The following is a 13,149-nucleotide window of genomic DNA, read 5'->3' as shown; positions in this document are numbered from 1 at the left end:
TCTTCCCAGCGAACATAATAAATATTGCCGGAACAGCAGTGGACATCTTCAAGAGAAAACTAGATAGTTTTCTCCAAGGAGTGACCGACCAACCGGGCTGTGGTGGGTATGTGGGCTTGTGGACCACTCCAAGCAACAGCGTGGTGCACCAAACTCACAAGTCAAGCCTGGCCTCAGCCCGGGCTTGGGGAGTAGAACTTCTCCCAGAACCCAATCAAGCAGGTATCATACACAGACACAATATAGCACCTAAATCATTGAGACTGTCTTGACGCTCTCAAAATGTACTCTATAATGAAGTCGAGAGAGGTATCACATATTCACATGAAAGATACTAGAAGCCATATTCAAAATTTACACAGCAATAGGACAACATAGTACTGAAGTGAACAATATGGTAAGAAATGCAGAATAAACCCAGTGAAAAATAAAGGTGCCTTAAGCATAGAGAACATTGCATGATCAAAGGTCCATGCCTATTCAGTATCCTCCCAGCAAACATTAAAAATATTGCCAGAACCAAAATGGGTGGGTTCAAGAAAAATTGAACAATTGGACATGTTCCTGCTAGAAGTGCTGGGCTGTAGTGCATATGTGGGCCTGCGGGTCACTGCAAGCAATGGCCTCTTGGAGAAAATTATAGCAAGTCAGCAAAATGCAGAAGAAATCGCAGAACAAAAGAACTCCCAGAACCCACTCCAGGTAATACGCACACAGTCACCAACTGTATATCCTTACCCAAAAATTTATCCTTGTACATCTTCACAGGACATACTGTCATGGGTGCTGCCTTGTGGTGGTGAGGAGATGCCCATAAGCCATCCTCAGGATAGTATGCTAATATCACTGGTTGACAGCAGAGGCAGATTATATCACAGGCATAGGAAGTGTTCGCCTAGGGGTCCCACAAGCCCAGAAGCCTCCAAATTGACAACAATTTTTATATTTTATTTATAAATATTTTACTCGCAAAGGTTTTATCAGTGTTGAACACGATGGGGTGATCATAGCATTCGAACTATGCATAAATGCTGTATAAGGCAGGATAGCCCACAATTTTTTTTTTTTTTTATTCGATGCTGTATTCCCTCATCTGAAACTGTTTTTATTTTTATTTTACTTTATTTTTACATTAAAATAAGACAGACCCCTAAATATACTGTAAATTAACTTTATGATTAGTCACAAAGTCAAAGTTAACAGCTCTTCTCAATACTGCTCATATTTATTAATAATTTCATTCCTGTCATTGATGATTTAAACAAAAATGTATGGTAATGCAGGAAGAGGCAATCTTGTTATTTATCTTGCTCTACATGTAATTACCTAAGTGTAGTTACAGGATGAGAGCTAAGCTCGTGGTGTCCCGTCTTCCCAGCACTCTTTGTCATATAACGTTTTGAAACTACTGACGGTCTTGGCCTCCACCACCTTCTCACTTAACTTGTTCCAACCGTCTACCACTCTATTTGCGAAGGTGAATTTTCTTATATTTCTTCGGCATCTGTGTTTAGCTAGTTTAAATCTATGACCTCTTGTTCTTGAAGTGCCAGGTCTCAGGAAATCTTCCCTGTCGATTTTATCAATTCCTGTTACTATTTTGTATGTAGTGATCATATCACCTCTTTTTCTTCTGTCTTCTAGTTTTGGCATGTTTAATGCTTCTAACCTCTCCTCGTAGCTCTTACCCTTTAGTTCTGGGAGCCACTTAGTAGCATGTCTTTGCACCTTTTCCAGTTTGTTGATGTGCTTCTTAAGATATGGGCACCACACAACAGCTGCATATTCTAGCTTTGGCCTAACAAAAGTCATGAACAATTTCTTTAGTATATCGCCATCCATGTAATTAAATGCAATTCTGAAGTTAGAAAGCATAGCATAGGCTCCTTGCACAATATTCTTTATGTGGTCCTCAGGTGATAGTTTTCTATCTAGAACCACCCCTAGATCTCTTTCTTTATCAGAATTCTTTAAAGATTTCTCACATAATATATAGGTTGTGTGGGGTCTATGTTCTCCTATTCCACATTCCATAACATGACATTTATTAACATTAAATTCCATTTGCCAAGTGGTGCTCCATATACTTATTTTGTCCAGGTCTTCTTGAAGGGCATGACAATCATCTAAATTTCTTATCCTTCCTATTATCTTAGCATCATCAGCAAACATGTTCATATAATTCTGTATACCAACTGGTAGATCATTTATGTACACAATAAACATCACTGGTGCAAGAACTGAACCCTGTGGTACTCCACTTGTGACATTTCTCCATTCCGATACATTGCCTCTGATTACTGCCCTCATTTTTCTATCAGTCAGAAAATTTTTCATCCATGATAGAAGCTTACCTGTCACCCCTCCAATATTTTCCAGTTTCCAGAACAACCTCTTATGTGGAACTCTGTCGAAAGCCTTTTTTAGGTCCAGATAGATGCGGGCAACCCAACCATCTCTTTCCAGTAATATCTCTGTGGCTCGATCATAGAAACTGAGTAAATTCGATACACAGGATCTTCCAGATCGAAAGCCATACTGTCTGTCTGATATTATATCATTTCTCCAGGTGTTCTACCCATTTAGTTTTGATTAGCTTTTCCAATACTTTCACTATTACACTTGTCAATGATACAGGTCTATAATTGAGGGGGTCTTCCCTGCTTCCACTTTTGTAGATTGGAACTATGTTAGCCTGTTTCCACACGTCTGCTACGATTCCTGTACACAGGGATGCCTGAAAGATCAGGTGAAGTGGAATGCTGAGCTCAGATGCACATTCTCTCAGAACCCATGGTGAAACTCCATCTGGGCCAGCTGCTTTGTTCTTACCGAGCTCCTTTAGCATATTTTCCACTTCATCTCTAGACACCTCTATCCGCTCTATGTTGTTCTCTGGAATTCTTATTGTGTCTGGTTCTCTGAAGATTTCATTTTGTACAAACACACTTTGGAACTTTTCATTTAATGTTTCACACATTTCCTTTCATTTTCTGTGAATCTGTTTCCCATTTTCAACCTCTGGATATTATCCTTTACCTGCAATTTGTTGTTTATGAATTTGTAGAATAGGCCCGGTTCTGTTTTACATTTATCCGCTATCCCTTTTTCAAAATTTCTTTCTGCCTCTCTCCTTACTGCTGTATAGTTGTTTCTCGCATCTTTGTATCGCTGGTATGTTTGGGGGTTTGGCCTCTTCCTATACTGATTCCATTTTTGTGTCTTTTGGTCTCTTGCCCTCTCACAATTTCTGTCGAACCAATCCTGTTTTCTGGCCCTGCATCTCTGTTTTGGTAAAAAAAAATTTGTGCCTTTATCATATATTTCACAAAACTTGACATACATTTCATTCACTTCCTTGCCCAGCATCAAGCCTGTCCAATTATACTCACTAAAAAAATTTCTAAGGTCACCATAATGTCCTCTCCTGAAGTCTGGTTTTTCAACTGCTTCAACCTCCTTATTTTCTTCCAGCTTATAACGCATTGCATACTTTATTCCCAAAAAGACATGGTCACTTTTACCCAAGGGAGGAAGGTACTGAATGTCAAATATCTCTTCCTCCTTCCTGGTAAATATCAAATCTAGCATGGAGGGAACGTCCCCTTCCCTCATCCTCGTAGCTTGTTTAACATGTTGATATAAGAATGTTTCCAGGATGAGGTCTACAAATTTACAGGTCCAAAAATCTTCTGTTTTAGCTTCATATGCTTCCCAGTCTATGGATTTCAAGTTGAAGTCACCGACTATCAACAGTCGTGATCTATCGTTATCCGCTCTCGCTATAATCTCTCTCATTATTGTTATAAGACCTTCACGTTTACTATCTAGCTCCTCCTTTGACCATGTGCTGCTTGGCGGTGGACTATATGCATTTATTATCATTAGTTTATCATCCTCATGGCAGATCTCTAGTGCTATTATGTCAACTTCTTGTGGTGAGTTTGATGGGAACTGCAGTAAAGCAGCAATTCATTTCTCAAGGTAAAGAAGCTTTATATTATTCTGTTAATCTTGATTCTTCCCCAGACATGACCCATAATCAGTTATCTTTCATTTTAAGATATGTTAATAAAGAGGTAGGTGCAAAAGAAAGATATATTCTGAGTATCTAGAGAATGTTATACAGTATTAGAATCCATAACAAATGTCATTAGATATTAAAAATTGTTGAGGTCAAACATAAATAGTCCAGCAAATCTGGCAGGTAAGTAAATGACCTACAGTCCATAATGGAACAGCTATTTATGTTCCATGTACCAGCCACACCTTGAATTTAATTGAAAATTGTGCTACGGAAGACTGTTCGGCTGCTTTGCTACAATTTTCATTTGATTCACAATCTTTATATTTATATTTCCTTACCTCCACACAGATGAAACATACTACTAATTAGTATTCTAAATTCACAATTCAAATTCTAAACATCCTAAGAGCTGGTGACATTAGATGGTCTCATCTGTACAGGAGGTTGCAGTTTCAGCCTTATGATATAATTATAGTTACTGCCTAAAATGCTGTGCATGCTAGTGGGTTTACAAGAATGTAAAACATCAATGCTATGCACTCTCATAAACCCAATGTACCTTCTTGTATATAGATAAATAAGTAAATAAATAATAACATTTCAAAGTTCTAATACAATTAGTATAAATGAAAATGAAAAACCAATCGATAAGCTAGAAGCCAAAAAAATTATCTGAATATTTTGACGAGTATGAAATTTCATTACCAATGATTCTTTGGGATATAAAAGTCCTATAAAAACTTTTATCTACAAGACAATTTTAAATTATTTTAAATTGTTTCTTAATCAATATAAACAGTGATAACCTGTATGAAAGTATATTGAGACTTCAGTATTGGACAAATATAAAAGTGATATTGATGCATGCTATTTTCAAGCTCATGTCCATCATTATTTACAATACTGTATATCAAAAGAGGGATATATACATTCACCAATTGAGATGTATGAAATATCAGTTGATGGATGATGGTCGGCAGTCAACTTTTTCCAATGCCAAGATAATTTGGGAAATTTTTCTGACGTTCATAAACTATTTCTTCCACCCATGAGCCACTCCTTCTCCTTCTATGGGGCAATGCTAGAGGAGCACCACTCTTTCTAAATGGCCTAGATAAAATAAGTGAAGGGAGCAACACATGGCAGATGAATTTTAATGTCACATAATGCCCGAAATGCTGTGTGTTAGTGTCTTTACAAGAATGTAAAAACATCAATGCTATGTACTCTCATAAACCCAATGTACCTTCTTGTATACAGTATATACAGTATTTATAAATAAATAAATAATGAAATATGGCAAGCAGGCCTCATTCAGTCTATAAAATATATATTACAGAAATAAAGATGTTACAGAAAGAGGTTTTTTGAGGTAGTTCTGGATAGTAAAATGCAATCAGATCAGATCTAAGGTATTGTGAGAAGAGCCTATGCTACTCTGGCACATTCAGAATTGTAAATTTAAGGATATAGTTAAAAAAAAAAAGTATTCCCAACATTTGTGAGACCGAAATTAGAACATTCAGCAGCTGCATGGTCTTCATATCTCAAGATGAACATCAGTAAACTTTTAAAGATGCAAAGACATTTCTAAATGTGTTTGGGACTGAAAAACCTGTTGTGTGTAGTGGCTGGATGTGTTAAATATACCAAAGATAGACGGAAAAGAGGCAATATGATCATCAAATACAGAATACAGTAATGACAGGAATACACACATTTAGCAAGGAATTTTTTAAACCTATACCTTAAAAAACAAGAGGCCAAATATTCAAGCAAAAAGAAACAAAGATGCCCAAAATACATACAAAATTGTTTTGCAAATGGAGTTGTAGATGGTTGGAACAATTGAGGCGAAAGAGCCAGAGCTCAACCCCCCGCAAGCACAACTGGGCGAGTACAGTGATGGCACTGTATATACATACTATACAGATATGATTATTGCGCATACAAGCATGCATAAATACATCCTACAGTACTGCATTTTTTTAAATATTGGTTATTGTGCATTTACATAGTGGAGTCTTATGTGTGTGTTATTTCAGCTTCTCCCAAAGGTGAGAAGATGGAGAGAGATCATTCAGGAGAGCCCAAAGATGGTGGAAATTCATCAAAACAGGAAGAAGATTTCCTGGGGTTTTCTCCATCTTCAGACAAAGTTAGTACCCTCTATATACAGTATATATATTATATTCTGTATATACAGTACTTTATTTTTTCATGTTTTTCATGATACTGTATATAGACAATGAAATTTTTTGTCTTGTTAAGTGTGTATATGTATGTTTCTTTGTATATTACATCTTCTATAAATATATCCTCATTTACAGTATATTTATCTTTATTTTAAATAAAATAGTAAAGATAAAACACTATTTCTGAGATAGTCTCTTGGTTGCTTTCTTAAGCCATGGGCCTACTGTATAAGGGTCCACAAACTCTCACACACACATTCCATTTACTAATTTCTGGTGACATGCTAACTCACTATGATTAATAACATTCCACATAGTCTGGTCATATAGATTGGGAAAGGAGATAGCACTGTATCTAACACGAGTCACTACCTTATGGTCATCTTTCTTTCCTGCAACAAAAACGAACATTAGATTCAACTAAGCCTCTCCAAATATAATCTAAAATCTAATACTAATATCAATTACTACTCTGCTAACAACCAGTTGGACAAATAAGAGAAGCTGTACTCCATTGAGTTTATTCCAATGGAAAAAGAAACATCCAGTAGATAAAACAAAAGTAATGTTATTCTTGCCTCACCACACAAGAGTTCAGAGTGATCACAGGAGAGAGAAGCCCTATTTAATAAAACGGCACCCTACTACTTTCAAAAGGTGCAAAGGAAACCAGAGAAGAACTGTGTCAGTCTGCACACAAAGGAATAAACTTTGGCACAAAACTCCCAGAAGTGTAGTGGTAACACACTCGCCCGGCACTTTGAGAGATTTGGCCTAGATTTGTAACCTCACTGGCAAGGATTGACTAGGTGCCAGTCCTTAACTGTATGCTGCTGTTCACCCAGCAGTGATTGGGTACCTGGTTGTTAAACAAATGGCAGGTCATAATTTCAGGGAAGTTAGTGGGTAACCACGAGCCTTGGGATGGGAGAGCTCACAGCCTGCTAACAGAAGTCTGCAGCACTTGTCAATTCCTGTACCCACCTGTGTAAAAAAAAAAAAAAAACTGCCCCAAAAACTGAAAGCCAGTGCAATGTCTGGCTAGGCAACTACAACATGCATTGTTGAGCCACTGGAGATGCCGCTCCCTTCACCTGTGGAGGAGTTTGACTAAACACCTCCACAGAGGAAGCACCTTCAACATGAGGGGCTGCTGATATCTGCTACTTCATTGGAATTTTTTTGTAACGAGGAAATTTTTGTCACCGAGCTAGATCTTATTCCTCCATAGACACTGATAGATAAACACTGTCTGTATCCTGAGATATGCTAAACTGAGGATACCTTTCTTGATCATCCTTATGGCATCAACACACATTTAGTTAGCATAATGACACAAGCTCAATTTACAGGGTAAATCAGATGTGACGATCAGCCGAGCTGATGTGGCCCAAGCCAATGCTATGGCTCGCCAGCTTCATGTCTTCAAACCTGGAATAGATTTTGTCCCTGGAGCTAGGTTGGAAGTTCTAGAGTCTAGGGATAACAACTGGTAAGCTCTTTTATGAGATTTGTTTTAATGATGTGTAGAAATTATTTATAACTAACTTTGGTCTGATAGTATCTCATGCAGCATATGTGCCTCATATTTGAAATATTAGTTTTATTATTTAATTAATGTATGTTATTCAAAATTTTCAGTACATTTGCTATACTGTTCGTGTTTTTTCACTTGATATTTGGCTTTCAAAAATTTACCTTTAATCATTGGGATTGCTTATCAGGAAATTTTGCCTTATGTCTATAAATAATCTCATATGCAGTTTTGCAATTGTTGTATTATTTCTGCTTTATTCCAGTATTTGCATAGTTCAAACACCATATTTTTTTGTTTTCCTTCAAAATTTAATACCCAGTACATGTACAGAATAATTGGCTGCCATGCTCTCATTTGAGTTAGAATCAAAGTATCTTAAAATATTATTTTGGATAAAACTGTGCAAAAATATATATTTCTGTGTTTGGAGAAGGATCTACCTGAAGCAGAGTTTTGTGTGTTTTAAATGACATATTAGATGAAGGTACAAAAAGGATATACAGTACTGTAATTTTGTTTTTATAAAAATTGATTTATTGATTTAGTTATCACAATTTTTAGGTACCAGTGTAAAATAGTAATAGTAGATTGGGGAGAACTAGACATACTAGTTCATTATGAACGCTGGTCTAATCGGTTTAATGAGTGGCTCAAAATGGACTCTACAAGAATTAGACCACTGGTACGCAGTTCTCAGAGGTACGTACTGTAACATTCATATTGTATTGCATGATGTACATTACTGTATAGATTGTGTACGTGTGTATAGATGTATGTTTCAAATTGGCCAGATATTTTGTCTGCAACAAGGATATGCCAGGTCCCTAAGAGCTAATGAGTCAATAGCTAGGTAACATTGTATTCTTAGGTAAATCAGAAATAAAGTTTCAGTCAGTGGTCATATTTTTTTATAATGCATTTATTAATAAATGCCTCCTTATTCTTTGTAGTCTCAAGAATTGTGCTTTGTATTATTTCAGAAAAGATAAAAGACATGGTCAATTTCGTGTTGGAGATAGAGTAACTGCACGCTGGGCAGCCGATGGCAAACGTTACCAAGCTAGAGTTGTTAAGATATTGGGAGACGGTAAGCATTCCTATTTCTGTAATTGTAAGGATAAAGTAAATTAATGTTTATGTACTGTATTGAGGTTTCCAGCACTATCATTTTTGCATTACTGACTTACTGACCTCCCTGTGCTCACTACAGCACCCTGTAATTATTGACCTCCCCTGTGCTCACTACAGCACCCTGTAATTATTAACCTCCCTATGCTCACTACAGCACCCTGTAATTATTAACCTCCCTATGCTCACTACAGCACCCTGTAATTATTGACCTCCCTGTGCTCACTACAGCACCCTGTAATTATTGACCTCCCTGTGCTCACTACAGCACCCTGTAATTATTGACCTCCCTGTGCTCACTACAGCACCCTGTAATTATTAACCTCCCTATGCTCACTATAGCACCCTGTAATTATTGACCTCCCTGTGCTCACTACAGCACCCTGTAATTATTAACCTCCCTATGCTCACTATAGCACCCTGTAATTATTGACCTCCCTGTGCTCACTACAGCACCCTGTAATTATTGACCTCCCTATGCTCACTACAGCACCCTGTAATTATTGACCTCCCTGTGCTCACTACAGCACCCTGTAATTATTAACCTCCCTATGCTCACTACAGCACCCTGTAATTATTGACCTCCCTGTGCTCACTACAGCACCCTGTAATTATTGACCTCCCTGTGCTCACTACAGCACCCTGTAATTATTAACCTCCCTATGCTCACTACAGCACCCTGTAATTATTGACCTCCCTGTGCTCACTACAGCACCCTGTAATTATTGACCTCCCTGTGCTCACTACAGCACCCTGTAATTATTGACCTCCCTGTACTCACTAAAACACCCTGTACTTATTGATGGCCTTGTGTTCACTACAGCACTCTGTAATCAGTGCCCTTGCACTCACTACAGTGCCCTGTAACCATTGACCACCCTGTACAAATTAACGTGCCCTGTAACTATTACTATCCTGTTCTTATCTTTAGATATTCCAGCCCAGGGATATACTTTTCTCAATAATTCTGATGCGATTGAAACCTCAAGTTTTGATTAATGGTTTAGTATTTTGCTGTTTCATACTTATGATATTACTTATATGTGATTAGAATTTATCAGAGATTACAATTTTTCATACTTGCACTTGGCATTGATTTTTTTCAGAACAATATGAGGTGCTGTTTTTTGATGGCGTTACAAAAGTTGTGCGATCTGGGGCGCTTACAAAGTTTGAGTCAAAGGTACAGTTTTTTCTCTGTAAATACTGTATTAATTGTTTATATCTCATTAATATCCTTTTTTTCTGGGGAGGAGTAATTTTTCCTAGGAGGAGCTCCTTGGTGGGTTCCTGAAGCTATCTTGCTGAGATGGCTCCCACTACTGGGTGACATCAGTCACATGAGTTCATTTGGTCTACTGGGGACCAGAGCCAAATCCTGGCCTCCTCACAGAGACACAGAGGCTGCAGACATATTCTTGATACTCCACCAGGAAAGCATCCAAAAGGCAGCAAGGCTTTACAGACGACTCAAGTTCATAGTAAATGAGGCAATCAGACTGCCAAATGGCTTGACAATCTGTTCAGGAGAAACAGTGAAGAAAAACTCAAGGGGAAGAAAACTCGAGGCTTACACAACTATGAGGCTAGAAAAAACTCGCAACTGAAGCAGAAAAAAAAAATAAAAAGACGTTATAAAGTTCAAAAGAAAAACCAACACTTAGCTGAAAACAAAGCCATCAAGAGTGGATAGGCCACTAGCAGCTGTTGACTCAACCACATCAGGTGCAAGACTGATGGCAGCAGCCTGCATGGGGGGGATGAGTTACCAGGGCTGCCATATGGTGGTGAGCGAGTGTGTATACCAGCTGGTCTGGACAGTGAGTGTGTGTACTTAGTTTGAGGTTATCTTGAGATGATTTTGGGGCTTTAGTGTCCCCGTGGCCCGGTCCTCGACCAGGCCTTCACCCCCAGGAAGCAGCCCGTGACAGCTGACTAACTCCCAGGTACCTATGTACTGCTAGGTAACAGGGTCATCAGGGTAAAAGAAACTGTACCCATTGTTTCTCGCCGGCACCCGGGATCGAACCCGGGACCACAGGATCATGCATCCAGTGTTCTGTCCGCTCAACTGCCGGCTCCCTATTAAACTTAAGTTTGTGTTAGGGTTATAAATGTTTCCTGCAGTTCTGGTGGTTTTTCCTTTTGGCCTGGATTTGTGTATTATTCCCAGACTCCCTTGCCTCTATTGAGGGGCCAGGTTCTGGTCCTGGACTCCAGTAGGCTTTTGTAACTGAAAAAGCTTGGTGGTGTACTTTAAACTTGGAGCTAAATGGGCAGGTAGCTCAGGGAGCCACCAAGGGGACCCACCAGAAAGAGGCGTTTCATTACATTTATTGCTTGATATGTGAGTTTCCTACAGTTTTGAATAATTATAACTATTCTGTTCAGTATAATATACATTTTATGTGCACGTTGAAAATATACAGTAAACTGAATAAGATTGTATTATAAATTGTCTTAGTTATGGTACATATTATTATAGCACATTTTACAGCCTCCAGGAACAAGTGAGACAGGTGAAGAAGGGGAATCTGCCAGCAGTAGTTGCAGTCCTAGTAAGCATTCAGGACCTGATGATGATGAGATGATGCTCCTCTCTCCAGCAGCTACCACTGCCAGTTCTACAGATTCACGCTCTTCAAGTCCAGAGCCAGACCAACACTCAGTAGATAGCATTAAGGGTTTGTATTAGTTATTCATTTATATTAGAATTGTTTGTTATTTTTTTTAAATTAGAGAGTAGTGTTGGTGATAGTTTCTGAAATTTGCATTTTGTGAAGGTATAGAGCTAGAGCCTTCCAGGAAAAATTTGAGTTCAGAAAATAATCATTTTATTTTATTAACATCAGTAAATAGAGACAACTTAAATAGTTAAACACAAGCTTTTCAAAGCATAAATTGTCATCACCCTTTCAGAGGAGGAACTACCAGAAGTTGAAGCAGTAACAACACCTATTAAAAAAAGTATCTTTGATGTAGAAATAATCGATCAAAAGAGGAAACCCAAGAGAAAAGCTGCTGTTGAAGAGCTTTTTCAGTCGTTAAAGAAAAAACGCAAATATGAAGTAAGGAATTTTGTTTGTAACTAATGACATTTTGTTATTTTGGTTTGGCATTCCCATTTAGCTTCTGTTACCCTGTACCAGCATGGTTAGGACATTGTGAATGTGCGACTCCTGGTGACTATGACTTATCAGGGAGAAGGGTGTCTTCAAACTGCTTTGCTCCACAATGAAGCAAGAATTGTAAGGGATTGGAGATTACAACCGAGGTGCACCACTAGCAAAATACTGAGACATGAGATAACTTAATCTCCTTTTGATTAATATTTGGCAATACCAAATCACTGATCAGAACTTTGAACTAAGTAACCCCTCCACTAACCTGACTACCCACAACCCCCAACAGGTGGTAGCTAGATCCACTTGAGGCTCACAGGAGGCGATCACCTCAGACTCGCCTGGCACATTTGATAACTGGATACATTTATATGATTCCTGGCTGAGACTGCTTCACTTATTCCGAATAAGTTGATTAAATATTTTTCAGAGTTAACTGTCCAGGTGTTGGAGTTTCATGTTTTAGAAAGTTTCACACTATGTATGTCAGTTTAATTGCGTTTCTTTTGCTAAAGTTCTGCTTTGGCTCATCTAAGAACATCAAACACCCTGGAACTTTTTAGTCAAAGAAATTAAAGTGATCTGGGAGGGGATAGTGAACAAGGACAGCTGCAAGCAATAGAGAGACAAGTTCTGAAGCAAATGGGGGAGATCTTATGCCTAACCAGCAGAAAACAATTTAAATAAACATCCTAGATTCAACAGTAATTAACTGTCCACTTGAATAAAAGATTGGGTGAGACCACCCAGACTGTTGCATTCACTTTTGGCAGGCTTGGATGGGAGACAGTGCTACCCAACCAGCAGAGAAATTAGGTAAACAATCAAAAAGCCCAGAAACTGGACTGATTTATCCTGCATCATCAGGTTCCAAGTTGAGTTGGGAATGATTTCACAACTCAACCAATGGAGAAATGAGGTAAACAAACCTTGCAAAAGGCAGAGAACTAGACAGTATACCAGAACAAATCAGTGGGGCACCACCAGAATTGCTGCTTACAGTATCATCAGGCTGTGAATTGGGGAGGGCAATGCCTAACAACCCAACCAGAAGGGCAAGGTAAAAGACCCCCCCCCCCAAGGGTTACTGGAATGCTGCATCAATTGAGCCTTTGGTTGAAAGGACCAGGAGCTAGAGGC

The 13,149-nt window shown here is 38.4% G+C and overlaps 1 protein-coding gene across 6 annotated transcripts in view; it reads left to right on the top strand.

Moving 5' to 3' along the window:
* Positions 1 to 6,034: 6,034 nt before the first annotated feature.
* Positions 6,035 to 13,149, top strand: part of LOC123772060 (uro-adherence factor A) — a 34,438-nt gene continuing 27,323 nt past the window's right edge. For all 6 annotated transcript variants that reach the window (XM_069311240.1, XM_069311238.1, XM_069311239.1 and 3 more), the window contains exons 1-7: positions 6,035 to 6,185; positions 7,575 to 7,714; positions 8,321 to 8,458; positions 8,740 to 8,846; positions 9,994 to 10,070; positions 11,385 to 11,571; positions 11,807 to 11,955. In XM_069311240.1, coding sequence (XP_069167341.1) covers positions 6,093 to 6,185; positions 7,575 to 7,714; positions 8,321 to 8,458; positions 8,740 to 8,846; positions 9,994 to 10,070; positions 11,385 to 11,571; positions 11,807 to 11,955 — 891 coding nt within the window. In that variant the 5' untranslated portion in view covers positions 6,035 to 6,092. The remainder of the gene's footprint in view (positions 6,186 to 7,574; positions 7,715 to 8,320; positions 8,459 to 8,739; positions 8,847 to 9,993; positions 10,071 to 11,384; positions 11,572 to 11,806; positions 11,956 to 13,149) is intronic.

The sequence above is a fragment of the Procambarus clarkii genome, chromosome 69, assembly GCF_040958095.1.
Source record: "Procambarus clarkii isolate CNS0578487 chromosome 69, FALCON_Pclarkii_2.0, whole genome shotgun sequence".
NCBI classification, from domain to species: domain Eukaryota; kingdom Metazoa; phylum Arthropoda; class Malacostraca; order Decapoda; family Cambaridae; genus Procambarus; species Procambarus clarkii.
This window is presented reverse-complemented; position numbering and strand designations above follow the sequence as displayed.